Raw genomic sequence first — 23,687 nt, forward strand, 5'->3', positions numbered from 1 at the left:
ACTGTCTATATCAAAGATGGACTGAACCAGATTACCACCAGATTACCAGTCCAACCTTGCCCAGTGCCAATATAGAAACATGCCAGAAATTTACCTCACTTCCACACCACCACACCCATCGGTGTTAACATATTCCTAAACTCTGACACTATTTTAACGATACGTGTGCAAAGCGTAAAAATAGACAGTTAAATAATGTTGACGGGGTGTAAGATAGCAACGAGCATCTCAATGCGCTTTTTACAGGGTGTATGATGGGGCAGATGAAGTTTTAATGGGGTTTTAGTCCGTCAGACTTGCATTTGTTTTGTGTTGGGCAGAATGTTATACTGCCAACTAATCTAATGCTAATCTAACTTTTGGCCTCAAAACATTCACACTCAGTGTGTTGTGTTCACTGGAGGAATAGGTTAAAGGTGAGGCCATATTCCATCAGTTTCTCTAACAAATATTCACAAATACTGAATATGGTTGTGTAAAATTGTATTGGGTTTTGAGATTATAAGGAAGTGTACATACAGGAACATCTTCTTAAGCCACTCTCTGTATACCACTGTAATATTTAAAAATGGTACCACATTATAAAATACATCTGTAACAACCTTTCTTATATTTTCTCCTCAGTTTTGAAAATTTTTCCTGATGCTGAACAGTGTGATGATTTTGGTGAGTTATTTTTGAGTTTTCTTCATCTAATTCTACAGTAGAGTTAAAGTACAGCTCCAGCACTGCAGCAGTATTTGCTCTGGAGTTCACTATAATATAAGTCTGAACTGCAGACTAGTGCTGTTTACTAATTTACTGTAACAGATAATTTTTTTTTTCATTTTTATTACTGAATTAAAGTTTCACTAATCTGCAATATTTATTTTTACGATGTAATTAACATTGTGATAAATTTTCCTCTAGAACGTCACAGCCGTGACTCTGGTAACAAAACTTCTTACTTAAAACATTGTTCTGGAATTGATCATTTCTGTCTGCTGTAACTCCAAAGTCTTACTGATATTTTGTTCAGCGTCAATCAATTTACCACAATTCCCTCTGTCCATGAACCCCTGGATCTGCAGCCTTATCTAAAGGGAAAACATTAATTACCAAAAGCTAAACTAAACAAGTAAGTTTTCAGTCTAGACTTAAAGATTGAGACTGTGTCTGAGTCCCGAACATATTCGGGGAGATTATTCCAGAGTTGAGGCGCTTTATAAGAGAAAGCTCTTCCTCCTGCAGAGCTCCTCTGAATTTTAGGAACTGCTAATAAACCAGCACCCTGAGATCTGAGTAATCGCGGTGGTTCATAACAGGAGATGAGGTCTCGTAAATACTCAGGAGCGAGTCCGTATAGGGCTTTATCCGTTAACAGGAGAATTTTATAGTCTATGCGGAATTTGACTGGAAGCCAGTACAGTGCTGATAGGACTGGACTAATATGGTCAAATTTTCTAGTTTTAGTAAATGTTCTAGTTTTAGTAAATGTTCTAGTTTTAGTAAATGTTCTAGTTTTAGTAAATGTTCTAGTTTTAGTAAAGTTTCTAGTTTTAGTAAATGTTCTAGTTTTAGTAAATGTTCTAGTTTTAGTACATTTTCTAGTTTTAGTAAATGTTCTAGTTTTAGTAAATGTTCTAGTTTTAGTAAATGTTCTAGTTTTAGTACATTTTCTAGTTTTAGTAAATGTTCTAGTTTTAGTAAATGTTCTAGTTTTAGTAAATGTTCTAGTTTTAGTAAATGTTCTAGTTTTAGTACATTTTCTAGTTTTAGTTAATTTTCTTGTTTTAGTAAATGTTCTAGTTTTAGTGAATGTTCTAGTTTTAGTAAGGACCCTGGCTGCAGCATTTTGAACTAGCTGAAGTTTATTTAAGTTACTGCAGGAACATCCAGACAGTAGCGCATTACAATAATCTAGCCTTGAGGTAATAAAGGCATGTACTAATTTTTCTGCGTCATGCAGTGATAGGGCATTTCTTAGCTTGGCAATATTACGGAGGTGTAGAAAAGCTGTTCTAGTAACATTAGATATGTGTTTATCGAATGCTAGATCTGAATCTATAATAACTCCAAGGTTTTTAGCTGCTGAACCAGGGGTGGCTGAGAAGTCGGCCAGATTTAGCATTAAGTCTGATCATTTATTTCTAGCAGCTTTGGGGCCTAATAGGAGAACTTCTGTTTTATCACTATTTAATAGGAGGAAGTTGTGCGACATCCATGATTTTACATCTTCTACACCATCCTCGATTTTCTTTAATCTCACTCTGTCATCAGGTTTGGCTGATATGAAGAGCTGCGTGTCATCCGCATAACAATGAAAATCTACATCATGTTTTCTAATAACTTTGCCCAGTGGGAGCATATATAATGTAAATAGTAACGGTCCTAATATAGAGCCTTGTGGAATTCCATGTCTTACCTTGGTATAACTGGAAGACATACCATTTATCCTCACAAACTGACAGCGATGGGTTAAGTACGATTTAAACCATGCTAAGGCAGTTCCGGTTACACCGACCATGTTCTCTAATCTTTCTAAAAGTTCATCGCTCTTTAAAAGTAGAGTGTAAATTCATTATGTTATTCTATTTTCATTGTATCAGTGGCAATATACAGTATTTAAATTACAGTAAAGTTAAATAATTAAATTTAAAGTTGGAAATAATGGAGTAATTCTGACATGCCTAGAAATAAATAATTGCAATATTTAATTGGATCCTGTTTTCTTATTCTTTATTACCTGATGTTTAATGATGGTAAAAAGAAGACTGTCTGTTTAATACATGCTTTTTATTACAGGTAGATCAACTAATTCAATGTTTGATCCTCCTACATTTGGTAATGTTTAATTTTACCTGCTATTCAGCTACAGTCACATAACATTACATTACATATTACAATATATTCACATTATATATCACAAAAAACAATATTGTCATTTCTGCCAGAATGAAATAAAGAAATACATTATTTATCTATTTTTTTTCTTTATCAGCTGGTGATGATGAAGAAGCTCAGAACAGACTGACTTTAGATCTGAGCTCAGCGAAAGGTAAGTTCATCACCTGATCTTAAAGAGAACATTTACTAAACACGGAGTAAAAGACAATCAACTAATCAATACTGTTTCCTGATCAGGAGAAATAATATTCCTGACTTTTATAGGAAATAGTCTCATATAGTGAATAAAATACATATTCAAATAAAAATACAAAGTCCATCCCCAAAATTGTCCTCAGATTGTCCTTTAAATTGTCATAATATTGTCCTAAAAATATTGTAATTCAGATTGTCCTAGAGTTGTGCTAAAATTGTCGTCCAGATTGTCCTTAAAGTGTCCACAGATTGTCCTAATATTGTCCACAGATTGTCTTAAAATTGTCCTCAGATTGTCCTCAGACTGACCTAATAGTATCCTCTCATAATCCTAAAATTGACCTCAGATTGTCCTAATATTGTCCACCAATTGCCTTAAAATTGTCCTAATATTGTTCTAAAATTGTTCTCAGATATTTAAATATAAGCAACAACTCAGTAAAATGTTATATATTAATCTTCATTTTTCCTCCTGTTGTTTAATAAATGTTTATTTATTCATTACAGGAAGATTCAGTAAATCAATGGATATTTTTCCTCCAGATCTGGGTAATACTAATTATTATATTATTAGCTGCTGTTCAGTGAATTTTTTACTGAGATTAATAATGCTCTTAAAAATCACTAATGTAGAAAATGAGTATTATTATGTTTTATTTAGCTGGTGATGATGATGATGATGATGATGATGATGATGGTGATAAAGGTCAGAACACACTGACTCCAGCTGCACGTGAGTTCATCACCTTATTATAAACATGCAATAAACACTGAATACAGACCAGTATTTAAGCTTACTCACAAGATAACACCTCACAGCGTATGCAGGTGTGGGCGTTCCCAAGCTGTTCCCTGAGGCATCACTGCAGAAACAGCCTGTTTAGAAAGTTAAGAGTTTTAAGGAGCTCAATAAACAAAGTGCTATCAGTGAACTTCAGGAGTAAAAAGAAAATACAGTGTAGAATTTGCATTTAGAATTACTTCTATATTTAAAAGTGATGTGTTTTTTTTTAATACAGAGTTAGGGAATTATACCTATATTATTAAATATGTAATATTAATATGTAACTTTTTAATGTTTTATAGAAAACTGGAATTCCAGGAATGTCTCCACTCCCAATCTGGGTAATTCTTCTTCTCTTTTTCTATAAAAACACAGTTTAGGGGATAAATATATTTTTAATATTTAATCTCATATTGTGCACTGTTGGTAAGTAAAAGTAAGTAAAATACGCTGTTAAAGACAAAGTGCTTTAGAAAATATTACCATACGCATAAATGAAAAGTTATGTTTTTAGGTGTTTTTACGTCTACTTGAATGTTAAGGTTCAGTTATTGTCTTTTTTTCTGGCTTTTTATTTTGTCCAGTGAAAAATGTGTACCCAGCTCTGTGTATTAATTAAGTACAATTAAATTAAATGTACTCTGTTTATTCTAGTAATTAATTAGACTTTGTGTGTTGTTATTGTTGCAGCTTTGATGAGCTTTGATGAGTAAAGAAGTGAAAATTCAGCGAAAGATCCGTTACTCACCTGCAGTGCCTCGCACCAATACCAGCATCACCACCAACACCATGAATCACCATTATCTCTTAAACCCTGCCCACATCCATGAACTGAACACACTGACACACTCTGTACTGGTCCATCTAACTTTTTAAAAACAGGTAAAATATTTCCCTTTAAAATTCAGATATGAGTCATTATGATCCGTTAACGTTTTCAGAAATACGTCATAGTTACATTTATTCCAGTTAGGAATGGATGCAGTCAACTTTTTTATCTTATTTTATAACTGTGTATTTTGTGTTAAATGTTATATAGTTTTTATTTTATGCTGTATGTTATCTAGTTTGTATTACTGTATATATTTGTGCATTGTAATAATAATTTTTGAAATACACACTTTGACTGTATGGAATCTGCATTTTTACCTGCAAACGTTTTTAGCTGTGGGGTAAAAATGAACACACTGCATTCAAAAGAAGTAATAAAGAACAAATGCTAAACATGTGATTTGTGCCCTTTATTTAATTTAAAATAAAAATAAGGATTTTTACAACAATTTTACACAAAATTTACAGTTTAACACATTTTCATTATTGAATTGTTGAATCAGAGTCAGACTCTCCATCATACATCCAGTATGAATTCCTCACTGTATTAAAGGAGGCTCTCCATCATACATCCAGTATAAATTCCTAAAGGTATAAGAGGGGGCTCTCCATCATAGGTCCAGTATGAATTCCTTACTGTATTAAAGGAGGCTCTCCATCATACATCCAGTATAAATTCCTAAAGGTATAAGAGGGGGCTCTCCATCATAGGTCCAGTATGAATTCCTTACTGTATTAAAGGAGGCTCTCCTTCATACATTCAGTATGATTTCTTTACTGTATCAGAGGGGGCTCTACATCATACATCCAGTATGATTTTTTTTACTGTATCAGAGTACGCTCGAGGGAAAAGTCAGATGATGTGTCCAAAATCTTAAGCTTAATTTTCACCCAACTGAAAGAATTCTGCATGGAGGAGTGGGAAACACCTCCAATAGATAGCAGTACAATTATTTTTTATGTGCTTAGTTTTGTTTATTTGTGTGTAGTTGCATTCTTATCATTGTTGTTACCTTTGATTTTTTTCACATATGGCTTTAGGATTACAAATAATTTCCTATTTTTATCTTATTTGTTTTATAGCTTGTTTTAAAATAGCTTATTTATCTTACTAAAATTCTGTTTTTAATTTATTTATACTTGTTCCTTGGAAATTTCTTCCTTATGTATTGGCTCTGCTACACTGTGAATGAGGGCGTACTCCGAATTTAAATAAAGGTTAATTGATTGATTGGTTGATTGATTGATTGATATCTACAGTCCAGTGCCGTTTAAAACTGTGAAAAAGTTCATTTAGTAGTGAATTTCTCTGCTTTTAAAGGGACTTTTAGGAAATTTTAAGAATGATCTAATCTCTCATTGTGTACCTGAAGCTCACATCCTGTATAAAGTTAATTTAACCTGACAGATAAAAGTGATCTTCTTTTCACCTTTATCTCTTTAAAGACAAAAAAGACTTCCTGTCTAATGTTACAGAGGAAACATTAACAACGCAATCAATCAACCTTTATTTCCACTCAGTTGAGGGTAACCCTTATTTTCAGTGTATCATTTTAAATGATAAAAACAAGCAAACAATGTAAGAATTCATTAAGAAAAAATTAAATAAAATTTAAAATAAAAGGAAATGCAGACAGGCTAAAATGTAGAGCAATAACAACAAAAAGATAAATACATAGAATAATAAAATATAAACACAGTTACAAAAATAAAGGACTAAAATAACCACAATTATAAAAAATAAATGATGGAACTAAAATAAATAAAATATAAAAGGAAAAAATAAATGAAACAGAAAGGTAAAAGGCCAAAAGTAAAAGAAGTAATAAAACAAATAAATGAATAAACGAATGAATAAAATAAATAAAATAAAAGGGCAAAAATGTAAATAAAATAAATTAAAAAAAATATTTTATTAAAATAAAATAAAAAAATAAAAATAATGATTATAATAAAGCTTGGTTTAATTAATAGAAAATTAAGATCAAAAGAAAATAATATTAATACAACATAAAAACACTTAATACAATAAAAAAACGAATTAAAAATTCTTAAATTAATAAATAACAATGTAAAAGAAAAAAGGAAAAGACAGAAAAGACAGGCTGTCTGAAGGTGGTTAGAAATTAAAAGTTTACAATTATTTAGTGACACCAGCGAGCTGAGTTTTAGAGTTTTAGGGTTTCCTGTAGTGAATTCCAGTTTTAAAAATGTTTTATTTTATTTAAAGCATGTTAGATGTGATTATTGTGTGAAATGTGATTGATATATATTGATATTGATATTAATCAGGATGCAGGTACAGTATGTGCTGACAGGTGACATCAGACCAATAGGAATGTCCCTCTTTAGACCTGCTGAGACTGTATTCACTGGCCCCGCCCCTCACAGACGTCTCACCTGTCAGTCAGACTGCAGGTAAAGTGAAGGTGAAAGTGTGAGAGAGAGGATCTGATCTGATCTGCTGGAGTTTATTTACTGAAATCTGATTTTAATGAATTTAAACTGAATTAAAGATCAGAAGGAGGAGATGGGGGTCTCTACAGCAGTGTGTGTTCTTCTACTGAACGCAGTATTCATCTCTACACTCACAGGTAAGAGTTTATATTTACTCTATTTTATGTTTATGGGTCGTATGTTGTAACTATTCCAAATTAAACTTATTTTTTTTTTATCTATTTTTTAACACAGAATCTAATAACACATATACAGCTCTATAAAAACAATAAGAGAGCACTTCAGTTTCTGAATCAGTTTCTCTGATTTTGCTATTTATAGGTTTATGTTTGAGTAAAATGAACATTGTTTTTTTATTCTATAAACTACAGACAACATTTCTCCCAAATTACAAATAAAAATATTCTCATTTAATTTGGTAAAATTAAAGAAAATCTTAAACTTTTTAAGTGCTCTCTTTTTTTCCCAAGAGCTGTATTTAACTATTCAAAACATGTACTGATCAAACTCAGTAAAAATACTTCATTTTTACAAAGTTTCTAATCTGAATATGGTTACAAAACTCATGTGAAGTTTAAAAAGCATGTTTAAAAGCAAGTCCACTAATTTCTTAGATTTTCTCCCCAGAAAGTTTTTATTTTAAAGAAATAATTGACTGCATTTTCAAATAATTGATATTTATGACAAAAATCACTCCTGTTACTGGAACTCAGTCCTGTTACTAGAACTCACTGCTGTTACGTTTTATGTTTTATGTAACAGGAATGAGTTTTTAGCATAGAATTAGAAAAAAAAAACATGTACAAATGCAAGTGGCGGCTATGCTAACAGCATGAGGACACTGAGCATATTTTAGTGATTTTCCCAAAATTTGTATTTAAAAAATAAACCAATAAGATGTCAGAATTAATTTAGGTAACAGGACTGAGTGTTGAGATTGAGCTCCTCAGTCATCGTTACAATAAGATCAAATACACAGAAAAACTAATGAGCAGATTTATGCAGCATTGACACGCCCACAATTTGAAAACTAGCTCAAATCTAAGTGGGTGGGGCTAACTCATAACAAAAGCGGAAAGTACTGGAATAATGCAGTGGAATAAAAATTAAGAAAATAAAATATACTGTATTAAATACAATAAACTTCATGACTGTCCACCATTGATGTTCAGGTCATTTCGATCCTGTTTTATCGATCTTTAAGCGAGTTGTCAACTGTGAGCGGTCAACCGCGCAGCTTGATTTAGGGCGTGTCAGTGTGTCTTTGCTATCATAACGACGGAAAAAGTATACCATGCACAGCTCAAAACGCTGTGCAAAAGTCATGTACAAATTCTCTTAATTAATCATGGGTGTGGTTAATTTTAGGAATTTTGTGCGTAACTTGAAATAAACCAATCAGAGTGTCTCTTGCTCATCATTCTCTTTAAGAGTAGATCAGGTGAGCTCTGTCTTTGGTGGATTGCTATTGTAACGGTGCAGCTACCTGGACGTGTTCAACAAACTCTTCTCAGCAGAGGAAACTGAGCTGCTGGTTGACGCTGTGAAGGAGCTCCAGCAGCTCATTTACGGGAACAGCAATGTTATTTTATTTACTATTCTGTTTATTGTTGATGTGAAAGTTGGGTTTATGTTTCCAAGATAGTGATGAACGTCTGACTGTTGGCGTCTGTCTAGGTTGTATTCAGTCAGTGGAGCTCCTGTGTTTTCTGTTACCAAGATAAACAAGCAAAACTCCAGAAATGTACCTGAACACACCTCATTTCCAGAACACCACGCCCATCAGTGTAGATATATTCAGAAGCTCTGCTGCTGTTTAAACCGGACAGGAGGAAGGAGTGATAATAGACTGTTGGTGGCAGGGTGTAAAGATAGCAATAAGCATCAACTTTCAACTTTGATCAGTAATTGGGCTTTTTGTGTGTTATCTCCAGAGAGACACTCCCTGTTCTACATATATACCGCTCTCAACAAAGATGTGGATCTACCAGGAATCTACGAGTTCACAGCTCTGGGGCTGCTGGATGACCGAGAGATTGACTACTACAACAGTAAGGAGCAGAAGAAGATTCCTAAACAGAGCTGGATGATGGAGAAGTTGCAGGAAGATTACTGGGAAAAAGGAACCCAGTCTCGCAAGAGTAAAGAACAGTGGTTCAAGGTCAACGTGGAGATTCTGATGAAGAGGATGAACCACAGTAATCAGGGTTAGTGATTCATCAGATCTTCTTCTTTTTCTTCTTTTATTTTTCTGTGATTCCTCAGGTTTGTTGTAGTAAATGCTTTTTTGTCCTCAATCTCAGATCTTCATGTTCTTCAGTGGAGAACTGGCTGTGAGATCGACGAGTCCAATGGAACAGTGAAGTTTCTGAGAGGGATTAGTGAGTACAGCTACGATGGATCAGATTTTCTCTCCTTTGATTTTGAAAACATGCGCTGGATCGCTCCGGTTCCAGCTGCAGAACCAAGCAAGAGGAAATGGAATAGTGTTCCCATCCTGAACCAGTACATCCAGGGATACCTGGAGAAAGAGTGTGTGGACTGGCTCACCAAATTCCTGGAGTACGGAGAAGAATCACTGAGAAATCACTGTGAGTTCTTCTAAAATAGCTTTTTTATACTTTGATTTTATGATAAATCAGCCAACAGACCAGCCGACTTGCCTTCTGGTAAACGACCAACCAACCAGACCAACCAGTACATCAGGTTTTAGACAGCAAAGCAGCCAGTTCACCTCTCAGCTGTTGGGTGAGGAATGTAGTGGATGCTTTCAGATAAACTGCCACGAATCCAGAGCTGTAATGAAGTAATGAGATACAAATACTTCATTACATTACCTAAGTACAAAATTTACTAAAAGTATTTTTTTTTACATTTCCATACAATTATCTGAACTTTCTTCTCCTTACATTTTAATAAAAACAGCCTTGTTACTCCTATTTCTTTTTTAGCTGGTTTTCATTCCGGCTTCTCATCGTTCAATAAAACCCCTATCCAGATAAATCTCTCCATCCAGATAGAGTGAATCTGATTGTGATTGGATGTAGAGAAGTATAAACATATACCGTTCCGACACCCTATTGGTTTATACTGCGATCCATCACACCTGCTCTGGTGATTCAGTATAATGCTGCTTCAGTCCAGTGGAGGAGTGGGCGGGGAGAAACAATAGGATTTTGGCTCTTGTTAATGAATATTCATGCATGCAAACATACTGTCTCTGATTGGCTAACAGCACAGCGAGGCAGCGAGACGAACAACCATTAGAAACGTGTTAAAATAAAGAAATAAAGACATTTTTACACTAATAACAGTCTTTGCAATGTCATATGTTACTTAACAACATGTGTAATAATGCCCTGCTAAGTGCAGTTCAGCCACTGATCTAGTCTTAGAGTCTCTGTAAAACACCAAATCCACCGGAGATCCTGTTTAAACCTATAGTTACTCACACACAGAGATGGGCAGAGTCCAGGTCCAGAAAGTAAAAATCCGACCCGGGGTGGATTTTTTACTTTTAACTAGTGTAAACAGAACTGTCCTAAAAACACACCTACCTATCTCAGTTGTACTTGGCTGGTGGTGTTTTTCCTCCATAGTCTAATTCTAACCATTTGTTTCTTAGCTCTGAATTACTGGGTAAAGTATATAAACACTGATGTGTTATTCGCACAAATAACACAGGAATGAACTGCATGCTGTTTCTAGCTCTGTTATTTAGCTCCTATCTGACGAGACGGCGTCGCCGCCCGGCCTCAGGTCCGCCTGTGGGCGGTCCCGAGCCGAGGTGGGCGGGGCTATGAATACTAATTGACAGGTTGACGTAGACACGGTGCTTTTCCTGATCGACTCGTTTTTCTGAATATTTTCTTTTACTAGCTGCTGCAGAGAATGGAGGTTGAGTAAGAGTTTCATCATGTGCAGCAACACTAGTATCTAACCCTTTAACAAAAGAATGAATGTGAATAAACGTAGTACAGTTGATTTTATTTTCAGTTGTTTGGTGAAAATACACAAAATAATAAATGTGTTCTTCTTTCAGCTTCACCTGCTGTTCATGCGTTGGCAAAGAAATCAGTAAGAGATTCAGAAAAGCGGACTCTGACCTGCCTGATCACGGGATTCTACCCCAAAGACGTTCATCTGAGTGTTAGAGTGTTCGGCACTTCACTTCCCGAACATCTGATCACATCTTCTGGAATCAGAACCAATGGTGATGGAACCTACCAGCCGAGGAAGAGCGTGGACGTTGTGGAGGACGATACAGCCAGATACGACTGTTACGTGTCTCACAGCTCCCTGAGAGAACCAGTGATTAAAGATTGGGGTAAATTTATATGTGTTTAATGATACGCATTGCAGATTATATCCTGTAAAAGCCCATAATTTCATTTTGTTAGAGCTGTGCCAGAAGTTCTTGGTAAAATTGAAAGAAAATTGCAGATTAACAGTGCAGTGAAAAAGTATTTATTTCTTTATTTGCTTTTTTCTTAGACTTACATTTTTCAGATTATCAAACAAACTTTAATATTAGACAAATATGACCTGAGTAAATATAAAAAGCAGAAAATTATTAAGAGAAAAAAGCAATTTAAACCAATCTAGCCCTTGGTTCGAAAGTGAAAAAGTTAAAGCTACAATCCAGACCTGTAGAATCAAGAAATCACTTAAATAGAATCTGTCTGACAACATGAAGCAGATAAAAGATCTCAAAAATCAACACATTATTAAACCCCCATCTGATGAAACTCAACAACAGATGAGAAAACAAACTCACTGATCATCTATCAGTCTGGAAAAGATTATAAACTCATTTATTTCTAAAGCTTTGAGACTCCAGAGAACCACAGTGATTCACTATTATTCACTAATGGAGAAAACACTAATGGAACACTGGTGAACCTTCCCAGGAGTGACCGGCCGACCGAACAAAATTACTCCAAAAGGGCATGAGGAACTCATCCAGGAGATCACAAAAGAACCCAGAACAACATTTAAAGAACTGCAGGATCTCACTAAAGCCTCAGTTAAGATCAGTGTTAATGATTCAATAATAAGAAGAAAGAGACTGGGTGAAAATGGTCTCCATGGGAGAGTTCCAATATAAAAAACACATAAAACTATAAAACTGTACAACTTGCTGTAATAGATGGAAGCAGGAATTCTGCTGTTTTTAAGGGAAATCCTGAAGGAGAATCAGAATCCGTCCATCTGTTCCTTACTGACCTCAAGCTCAGGAGTACTTGGGTTCTGCAGCAGGACAATGACCCAAAACTCACAAACAAGTCAAGGTCACCTCTGAATGGATTAAATAAAACTAAATAAAGGTTTTGGAGGGTCTAGTTAAAGTCTGGATGATTCAGATGCTGTGGATGATCTTAAACAGGACGTTTATGCTGAAAAAATAATTCTGTAAAAAAGAGTGGAACTAAATTCCTCCACAGAGATGAGAAAGACTCATTTCCACATCTTCGACAATGCTTGATTGATTTGTCTGATATTAAAATGTGCAAATACATGTTTCACAGCACTGTAATTCCTATAGGAAAGTTCTGAAATCATTTATTTCATGTGATATCAGGTCTTTATTATAATTTTCAGTAAATTAGTTGGGGGTGTGATTGAGTGATTGAGAACTGTTCTCTTTGCAGAGACCTCACACATCTTCAGCTTGGATGAGCTCCGTTTACGAGACATTGTGGGAACATTTGGATTTCGGATAATGACCATACTGGCCATTCTGGTCTCCTTATTCATGCTCAAAAAGAAGAGGGTCATTGGTGAGTGCCAAGGGGTCATGGATTCTGTTCAAAAAATGTATAGTCAATATTTAAAAAAATAATCTCTGCTTACACCACTGACCAAACCCACAGCTTCTTCAACTGTAATGTAGATTTACTTTTAAGGATTTTTATGACTATTACACATAATATCACATGCACAATCAAGGCTAATATACACTTACCGGCCACTATATTAGGTACACCTTGCTAGTACCAGGCTAGACCCCTTTTTCCTTCAGAACTTCTTTAATCCTTTGTGGCACAGATTCAACAAGATACTGGAAACTCATTCCACAGAGATTCTGGTCCCTATTAACATGAGAGCATGTTCCATCAGTGGAAGCAATCACCCTAAAACACTGGCATCCAATCAGTGAATGTCTAGGAATTATTAAATTGAATAAATATTAAATTTAATATTAATTTAATAATAATATTAAATATTATTAATTTGAAATTATAGTGCAGTTTACTGGGATTCGTGATGTGTATCTTGTCACCAGGTTGCTGCCAATACTCAATCTCCCCCTTAAGAGTCAGGTGGCCTTTGACTTGGCGGATTGCTATTTTAACGGCGCAGCTTCCTGGACGTATACAACACTTCCCAACAGAGGAAACTGAGCTGTGAAGGTGTGCCAGCAGATAATTTACGGGAACAGCAATGTTATTTTATTTAGTATTCTGTTTATTGTTGATGTAAAAGTTGTGTTTGTGCCGAGATAGCGATGAACGACTGTTGGCGTCTGTCTAGGTTGTGTTCAGTCAGTGGAGCTCCTGTGTTTTCTCTTAAATTTGAGATATTACAGGTATTTTTAAGGTGAAATGTTGTTTAATAGCAGTATTTAGAAACCAGAGCCCTATTAGAACAGATCTCCAGTCATATGCTGATCTCACACTAAACTAATATATAACTATTTAACTTTTTCAGGACTAATGATTAATGGGACCGCCTCCACGAGCAAGCTGGGTAATGTCTCTTCTCTTTTTCCTTAAGTTTAACAGTGTAAATCTGGATTAAACTAACCATCTCAGAAGCTCTGTATATATTAATTCAGTATTATTTATATATGTATTTATTTTGATTCTGAATTAGTCTGCATGTGTTTTTATTGTTACAGCTTTTGAGAGAAATTTAAAGTAAAGCATTGGAGATTCAGCATCAGATCCATGATGGCACAAACCAACACTATCATCATCATCATCATCATCACCATCATCATCACCTACACATCAAGGAATCTCCACACCACTCCTGTCCTTATTCTATAAGTGGATGCTCCTAAGGATCCAGCATCCCCAAAAATACTCAATGTTACAAAGAGAGTATTTTACTTGTTAAAGTTTTAAAGGAGAACTCTGGTGTAAAATGTACTTTTGCTGTAGTAAAACATGATAAAAAGTTCTTATCTTTGATGAATAGCTCACCTCCGTTCTCCCACAGCGTTCAGAGATCCAGAAATTTTAACAGTTTATCCAAACACCCTTCAGACTGGGTGACACGGGGCATAATTTACCCTGATAAATCACTTTTTACACCGTTATCCAGCTCAAAGTAGCTCCACACCTCCTTACTAGAATCTGGAGAGCCCTGACATTTAAAACCAGGCATTAATAACTTAAAAAGTGCACTTTGTGTCATTTATTACTACAACAAAAGTACACTTTACAACAGAGTTCTTCTTTAAATTGTTATACAAATTGCTTCACTCAGATGTGGCAGAAATGTACCTATTATTATAGAAATTATTATTTTCTTTTATTTTATGATCGATAATGAAAATGCTCACTATTTTATACATAGCTTACTATGCTATTTTATTAAGTGACCTGGACCATTGTATATCTTCTTGTTCCTTCCATTAGTTTAAGCAGTTAAAGGACAAATCAAACCAATGTTTTTGGGTTGTAGTGAAACATGATAAGTGTTATGCTCCTCCCCTTTTGTCTAGGGGTGAGGAGGAGTAACAAAATGGCACGTGGTAGTGGAGGAAGTGGAAAAAAAAACAATTGGTCGTAAAACGAAGATGTTTATTACAAAAATCAAAGTGGTACAAAAATATATAATAGAAATAAATAAACTGAGGCTAAAGAGAATAGATCAAATTAAATGTACTGTTAACAAAACTGGACAGTGCATTTTAAAGACAAAATAAATCAACAGAAACTGTAATGTCTAAAGGTGGACTAAGGACGGTGCCAACGAAAAGAAAATAATAAAACCTAAATAAAAACTAAACTAACCAAAATACCTACAAAAAACCTAGTGTGTTTAAACAAACGTGCTCCTGCGTGTGTGTAAATGTGGGGCGCCCATCTTACCTGTCCACACAGTAGACAAACAGAAGTGAGGTGGAGTAATTAGTGTGCTTAAACAGTGTGAGTTGTCATTTAAAAGCTAGAGTGTAGCATTAGAGTGCACAGGATCAGAATCAATAAACTCACAGCACAATTGAACTAGAGTGCAACACTAGGGTCTACACAGTATCAGAATAAACTAACTCACAGCACCATTATTAAACAGGACTACCTCAACATTAACTGGGCAGCAAACACACTCACTCAGATGCACACACACTCTTAAATCGCTCTCACTCTCACAACCAGCGCTTGTATCTGCCGCCTCGGACGCGCTCACACCGCTCCATGCTGCTGCGTCCCATGCGGCACTTCTCAGGCTCCTCTTACGCTGTAAGGCCCTCTTCCTGTCTGTGTGATTGGTGGATGCAGCCAAGCTGGAGGAGGATCTTCACTGGTGCTTAGCCAATCACCCTTGCCCATCAACATAACAGAGAGAGCGAGAGAGAGACAGGGGAGCAAAAGAAAAACGAAGCATACGTGCACTTGCTGCACGTAACAATAAGTACAATTTTTTTTATCGAATAACTCATTTCCATTCTCCTCCAGCATTCAGAAATACAGAGCTTTTAGCGGATGCTCCCAACATCATTATAATGCTAGTGATAAGGGGCATAAAGTTACTCATGTAAAGAAATTTTTATTTTTATACCATTAGCTTTAAAAGTGTACAGCTAGTTTATTAAAAAAGAGTGGATCAGCGGTCTGAAGTGCTGCACTATGATCGGGAGAATCCCAGTCAAATCCCAGTCATGCAGTGGGTACAGTAGATGGCGCTCTTTCTCCTCATTACTCCTAGGGTGATGTGGATCAGCACAAGGCTGCGTCTGTGAGCTGATGTATTAGAGCCGAGTTGCTGCGCTTTCCTCCGAGTGTTAGCGCTGTGATGCTACTCGGTAATGCTACATCAGCAGCAGTTCAAAAAGAGGCGGAGTCTGACTTCACATGTATCGGAGGAGGCTAAATTGGGAGAAAAATTAGAAATAAAATTTAAAAAATTGTCAAATGAGATGCCTCCATCTCTAGTATTGTAAGCCTGTTGGGAGCATCGGCTAAAAGTACTGTATTTCCAAATGCTGGGGGTAAATAGTGATGAGCTATTTTAAATTTTTTTTGTACTTGTGATTGTGTTACACTACAACCCAAGTTCACTTTACACCAGATTTCTCCTTTAACTGCTTAAACTAAAACCAGAAACAAGAAGATACACAATTTTACACATAATCCAGCTCAGGTAATTTTATCTGCAGGTGTTTTGCTGATAAGACAAGTTTGCATATATACCAAATACTTGATAAAACAATCAACATTAGTGATTAAAAGAAAGTGAGTTTAATGCTATCTGTTATATTTTATATAATATATAGTGATGGTGCATAAATATTACCTTCAGAAAAAGTTATGATTATTCCAGTCAGATTTGACATGATTATATTTTTATTAGGAAAATAAACAAGCAATATGTAAAAAATCTTCAATTTAGTTTGTGTTGAATATTTCCATTATCTGATCACGTTTTGTGTATTTCTAATTTTTGTGTATATTTAGTTTTGTATTTATTTGCTTGTTTATTGTAAATATAGCTTTGTTTATTGTTGTTTATTGTCTCATTTCTACAACTTTACCTGCTAAATGTCACAACCCGGGGTGTGATTCCCAAACACTGTAGTTGCTAAATACATTAGCAGCTGGAAACACTGTTATTATTACAGATACTTATATATTGATCAGTGATTTTAATAAAATTACAATCAATATTTCCCTTTTTTCCACTGTTCTGATCATATATGACAGTCATTGGTGTCACAGCATGCCAGTGGAGTTAGAATATAGGATGAAACCTCAGGGACAGTCTGATAAAAATTGAGGATATTGTGAAATGCAGACATTATGTAACTACTTAAAACCAGTTATATAAAAATACATTACTTAATTCTGATAAAAATCTGTGGCAGGTTTGGTGGGGATATTTTTGAGCCATTACTGCCATCTACTGGAACTGAGAAATGAGTGCAAACCAGCAAAAAGAAAACAAAAATTAATATTAAATCAAATTAAATTACTTTTACAGTACTTTTTCTCCCAAATTCCAAATAAAAATATTCTCATTTAGAGCATTTATTTACAGAAAATGAGAAATGACTGAAATAACAAAAAAGATGCAGAGCTTTCAGACCTCAAATAATGCAAAGAAAACAAGTTTAAGAGTTCAGAAATCAATATTTGGTGGAATAACCCTGGTTTTTAATCACAGTTTTCATGCGTCTTGGCATCATGTTCTCCACAAGTCTTTCACACTGCTTTTGGGTGACCTTTCTTCACTCCTGGCGCAAACATTCAAGCAGTTCAGCTTGGTTTGATGGCTTTGACCAACTTACAACTTTCATGATTACATTCAGAGCTTTTCCCCCCACTACCATGCCCATGAGTGTATATATCTATACATATATATATAGAGAGAGAGAGAGATTTGGGTGTAGAAATGGGATTTTTTTTGTTGGAGAGTTTCAGCGACATAATTTCAACATTTTCTTAGAGTAAAGGGCTTTAAAAAGTGCTTTATAGTGGTCACAGCAGTTAGCAGTTAAGAGAAAATTTCATAAATAAATTCAATTAAAAAAGAAACACATTAAAAAGGGATTATCTAAACCGAATTTTTATTTGTACAGATAGAGTTTACCGAAGAGGATCTTCAGATTTAAAGTTGACAGTATTGCAGATTAAACCAGCAATAACATCTTCACAAACAAACAGATAATAAGGTAAATTCTGCAAATGGGTACACTGTTTTCCTATTGGCTGAGCAGAGAGAGAGAGAGACTTGGGTGTAGAAGTGGGAGTTTGTTTGTCGGAGAGTTTCAGCGCGGAAGTATGTCGCCATTTTCTCAGAGAGAAGACCTTAAAAAATAGATTTTTATTCTTTTAAGAGAAGAACAGAAGCTGAAGATGGATGTCCGTCCGCTTCTGTTGAGGTCTTTGCTGTGCGCGCTGCTACTTTATACTCTCGTAGGTGAGTCTGATCGGGTCGGGTTATGGGTTTGCTGCGCCATCAGCAAAAACGGAAGTAAAAAACGGAACGCGATAAAAACAAATCAAAGAATACAAATTAAACGAAGAATATCTGTGAGTAACGGACAGAATACACGCTTAATGTTATATAATTCATAAATTCAACAAGAAACACATTAAAAAGGGATTATCTTATCAAATGTTAATTTGTACAGATAGTGTTTACCGAAGAGGATCTTCAGATTTAAAGGGTGTAGTCTTGTTACAAGACGCCATTTTACACATTTTCAGAGCTGCAGTGGAAGTGTCTTAGTGAGAACAATACAAACTGTACCCTATCACCACACCAACAACTTTACATCTTCTAAATCCATTTTTACTCCTCTTCTCAATGTTTAGTCATGTTAAAGAAATGTACCTATACGCAATTAAAAAAGAAACACATTAAAAAGGGATTTTTTTTTTTACCGAATTTTAATTTGTACAGTGTTTACCGAAGAGAATCTTTAGATTTAAAGTTGACAGGGTAACACTTTATAATACTGTTCCATAGTTAATAGGTTACTAAGCAGGAACTAAGCAGTAAGTTATTATTAGTGCTGCATTAACACCTAAATCTCTTCTATTAACTTCCAGGAATTACTGAGTAATTACCCAGTAGATAGTACTGAACTAATGATCATAGTAGTTCACTATTAACTCAACATTAATTACTTACATATTTTTGGAGAACTACCTACTAATTATGCCTCCTTTATAGTATCTATTCATTAATTACTGCTCAAATCAACATTAACTACTGAAAACCCTTACATGATGCCACCTGGGGAACTATAGACATAAATCAGTGTACACAAACAATTATTTGATCAGTGGTGATATTAAAGGCATATTTGAATTAAGCCAGTGACCATTTGTAGTAGTAGTAACATTAATTACCTTACTATTCTCAGTATATTTCAAATATTAGCAACATACAGTAAAATACTACAGTGTGTATTGTAAGACTGTAATAATTTTGTTTTAATGATTACTGTTTAATATTAAGCACAAACCTTCTAAAAGTTAATCTTCAGCCTTGTAGTCTCAGAGAGACTTTTTTGTGCTCCTTCTATTAGGGTAATTACGGTAATTTCACAGCACCACACTGCTGGTCTCTACCAGTGTGTTTATCTGCTGCTGCAGGTTATTCTATCAGTGGTGATAATAAAGGCAGTGACACCATTTGCCATATATTACCTTACTTACCATAGTATCCTCAATATCTTCTAAATGTTAGACACACTGAAATGTGCAGTAGTCGTAGTAGTAACGGAAGTGTTTTGGTGAGAGAGTACAGTTTGTATTGTTCGCACTGATCTATCCCCATACCAACAACTTTACTTCTCTAAATCTATTTATACTCCTATTCTCAATGCTTAGAGGTTTAGTAATGTTAAAGAAATTTAGCTATATGAAAAGTATATAAATAAAACATTATTAATTAAGAATATTAAAAAAATATATATATATATACATATACATACATATATATATATATATATATATATATATATATATATATATATGTGTATATATATATGTATATATATATATATATATATATATATATATATATATATATATATATGTGTACACTGCTCAAAAAAATAAAGGGAACACTCAAATAACACAATATAACTCCAAGTAAATCAAACTTCTGTGAAATTAAACTGTCCACTTAGGAAGCAACACTCACTGACAATCAATTTCACCTGCTGTTGTGCAAATGGAATAGACAACAGGTGGAAATTATTGGCAATTAGCAAGACACACTCAATAAAAGGAGTGGTTCTGCAGGTGGGGACCACAGACCACTTCTCAGAACCTATGCTGTCTGGCTGATGTTTTGGTCAGTTTTGAATGTTGGTGGTTCTTTCACACTCGTGGTAGCATGAGACGGACTCTACAACCCACACAAGTGGCTCAGGTAGTGCAGCTCATCCAAGATGGCACATCAATGCGAGCTGTGGGAAGAAGGTTTGCTGTGTCTGTCAGCGTAGTGTCCAGAGGCTGGAGGCGCTACCAGGGGACAGGCCAGTACACCAGGAGACGTGGAGGAGGCCGTAGGAGGGCAACAACCCAGCAGCAGGACCGCTACCTCCGCCTTTGTGCAAGAAGGAACAGGAGGAGCACTGCCAGAGCCCTGCAAAATGACCTCCAGCAGGCCACAAATGTGCATGTGTCTGCACAAACGGTTAGAAACCGACTCCATGAGGATGGTATGAGGGCCCAACGTCCACAGATGGGGGTTGTGCTCACAGCCCAACACCGTGCAGGACGCTTGGCATTTGCCAGAGAACACCAGGATTGGCAAATTCGCCACTGGCGCCTTGTGCTCTTCACAGATTAAAGCAGGTTCACACTGAGCACATGACAGACGTGACAGAGTCTGGAGACGCCGTGGAGAGCGGTCTGCTGCCTGCAACATCCTTCAGCATGACCGGTTTGGCAGTGGGTCAGTAATGGTGTGGGGTGGCATTTCTTTGGAGGGCTGCACGGGCTGCATGTGCTCACCAGAGATAGCCTGACTGCCATTAGGTACCGAGATGAGATCCTCAGACCCCTTGTGAGACCATATGCTGGTGCGGTTGGCCCTGGGTTCCTCCTAATGCAGGACAATGCAGGACCTCATGTGGCTGGAGTGTGTCAGCAGTTCCTGCAAGATGAAGGCATTGAAGCTATGGACTGGCCCGCCCGTTCCCCAGACCTGAATCCGATTGAGCACATCTGGGACATCATGTCTCGCTCCATCCACCAACGTCACATTGCACCACAGACTGTCCAGGAGTTGGCGGATGCTTTAGTCCAGGTCTGGGAGGAGATCCCTCAGGAGACCATCCGCCACCTCATCAGGAGCATGCCCAGGCGTTGTAGGGAGGTCATACAGGCACGTGGAGGCCACACCCAATACTGAGCCTCATTTTGACTTGTTTTAAGGACATTACATTAAAGTTGGATCAGCCTGTAGTGTGTTTTTTCACTTTAATTTTGTGTGTGGCTCCAAATCCAGGCCTCCATTGGTTAATACATTTGATTTCCATTGATGATTTTTGTGTGATTTTGTTGTCAGCACATTCAACTTTGTACAGAACAAAGTATTCAATGAGAATATTTCATTCATTCAGATCTAGGATGTGTTATTTAAGTGTTCCCTTTATTTTTTTGGGCAGTGTATATATATATATATATATAATCATGTATAATCTTTACCTATCCCCACACCAACACCTTTACTCTTCTAAATCCAGTTATACTTCTTTTCTCAATGTTTAGTCATGTTAAAGAAATTTACCTATATGCAATTAAAAAAAGAAACACATTAAAAAGGGATTATTTTTTACTGAATTTTAATTTGTACAGTGTTTACCGAAGAGAATCTTTAGATTTAAAGTTGACAGGGTAACACTTTATAATACTGTTCCATAGTTAATAGGTTACTAAGCAGGAACTAAGCAGTCAGTAATTATTAGTGCTGCATTAACACCTAAATCTCTTCTATTAACTTCCAGGAAGTTCTGACTACAGTGTCTCAATAATGTGTCTTATGAGGCTGGAAGGCAGTTAGAACACTGCCTATTTAAACAGCTGTCTACATAGAGAGCTCACTAGGTTTTGGGACAGACCCTATATGTTGGTCTGTTACTTAACATCTCAAAAAATACATTTACGTTTGTAAAGTTATAGTTGCAAGCAATTGTATACAGATTTTCCAATTCTCTCAGAAGTAGCAGGAGTCTACCGCATATCAAAAACAAGAGTCTGTGAGTCAGCCAATCTATTTTTAGTGTGGGTGGGCAGTGGTTTTTCCCCCTCTGGGACAGTATGCATTCATGAGCATAATGGCTCCCATCAAAACTCATTTCACCTCTCACTACTCTAAAGTATATTCATGTCTGGTAAAAGTAAAAAACAGTCTTTTTAACTATGGTAAGAATGTGAACTGTTTTATGCTCAACACTGTGATATAAAGTGATATTTCTTTAATTACTTTTAGTAAAAAAGATTCTGATTCCTGCAGATATTTTGTTGATTATATGTACATGTAATATATTGTATTATATGTCTCTAATATGCAACAAGTACATTCAAGGATTCAAGGATTCAAGGAGATTTTATTGTCATTCGCATCTTATGTGGTACATGAAGTGGAACGAAATTGTGATCTCACGATCCAGTTTACACCCAGGAGCTGTTATTAAATAGATATATAGATAAAAGTACAATAAAGGAATACAATAAAAATAGAATATACAAAATAGTTAAAGATAGATACCCCAAATGAAATAAATAGAAAGAGTAGACAGGTTGCAACAACAAGTCCAGAGTGCAAATGTGCTATAGCAGCATGAAATGAATTAGAGCAGTAGAAAATAAAGTGTCTCAGTGCGGGTAAAGTGACCGTGTTTGTGCAGTAATTGTCCTTGTGTGTCAGTGCAGTGTGTTGTTAAGTGGAGTTTAAGAGTCTTACAGCTTCCGGAATGAAGCTGTTTCTCAGTCTGGTTGTTTTGCACTTGATGCTCCGCAGCCTCCGTCCTGAGGGAAGCGGGACAAAAAGTGCATGTGCTGGGTGGGTGGGATCCTTCCTGATGCAGGTGGCCCTCTTCCTGCATCTGGAGGTGTAGATGTCCATGGTGCTGGGGAAGCTGACTCCAACAATCCTCTGTGCAGCCTTCACCACCCTCTGCAGAGCTTTCCTGTCTGCAGCAGAGCAGCTTCCATGCCACACGTTGATGCTGGAGCACACGACGCTCTCCACCACACATCTGTAGAAGGAGGTGAGGACTGCGCTCCCGAGTCCAGCTCGTCTCAGCCTCCTGAGGAAGTAGAGCCGCTGATGTGCCTTCCTGACCAGAGTGGAGGTGTTGTTGCTCCAGGTGAGGTTGCTGCTCAGGTGCACCCCTAAGTACCTGTAGCTGTCGACCACTTCCACCGCAGATCCTCCAATGTGCAGGGGGAGGTGGGCATGCTGGCCTCTTCTGAAGTCCACAATCATCTCCTTCGTCTTCTTTACGTTGATGCAGAGGTTGTTCTCTCTGCACCAACCCTCCAGGTGTTCCACCTCCTGCCTGTAGCTGGACTCATCTCTGTTTGTGATGCATCCAACCACTGCTGTGTCGTCTGCAAACTTCACAATATGACAGCCTGGATGGAGAGGTGAGCAGTCATATGTGAGCAGTGTGAACAGGAGGGGGCTCAGCACACAGCCCTGAGGGGAGCCAGTGCTGAGGATTATAGTGGGGGAGGAGATGTTGTGAATTCTCACAGACTGCGGCCTGTTGGTCAGGAAGTCTAGGACCCAGTTGCACAGCGAAGAGCTCAGTCCTAGTGAGGAGAGTTTATTTATC

The 23,687-nt window shown here is 36.4% G+C and overlaps 2 protein-coding genes across 3 annotated transcripts in view; one reads left to right on the forward strand and one right to left on the reverse strand.

Annotated features, from left to right (window-relative positions):
• Window positions 1–1,030: 1,030 nt before the first annotated feature.
• Window positions 1,031–23,687, reverse strand: part of LOC125788872 (uncharacterized) — a 144,069-nt gene continuing 121,412 nt past the window's right edge. For both annotated transcript variants that reach the window (XM_049472820.1, XM_049472819.1), the window contains exon 2: window positions 1,031–2,404. In XM_049472820.1, coding sequence (XP_049328777.1) covers window positions 1,091–2,110 — 1,020 coding nt within the window. In that variant the 5' untranslated portion in view covers window positions 2,111–2,404 and the 3' untranslated portion in view covers window positions 1,031–1,090. The remainder of the gene's footprint in view (window positions 2,405–23,687) is intronic.
• LOC111190568 (uncharacterized) overlaps window positions 7,166–23,687 on the forward strand; it is a 285,381-nt gene continuing 268,859 nt past the window's right edge. Inside the window, exon 1 of the mRNA XM_049472742.1 lies at window positions 7,166–7,290. Within this exon, the coding sequence (XP_049328699.1) occupies window positions 7,227–7,290 (64 nt within the window). The 5' untranslated portion in view covers window positions 7,166–7,226. The remainder of the gene's footprint in view (window positions 7,291–23,687) is intronic.

This window comes from Astyanax mexicanus, unplaced genomic scaffold (genome assembly GCF_023375975.1).
Source record: "Astyanax mexicanus isolate ESR-SI-001 unplaced genomic scaffold, AstMex3_surface scaffold_31, whole genome shotgun sequence".
In the NCBI taxonomy this organism is placed as follows: domain Eukaryota; kingdom Metazoa; phylum Chordata; class Actinopteri; order Characiformes; family Acestrorhamphidae; genus Astyanax; species Astyanax mexicanus.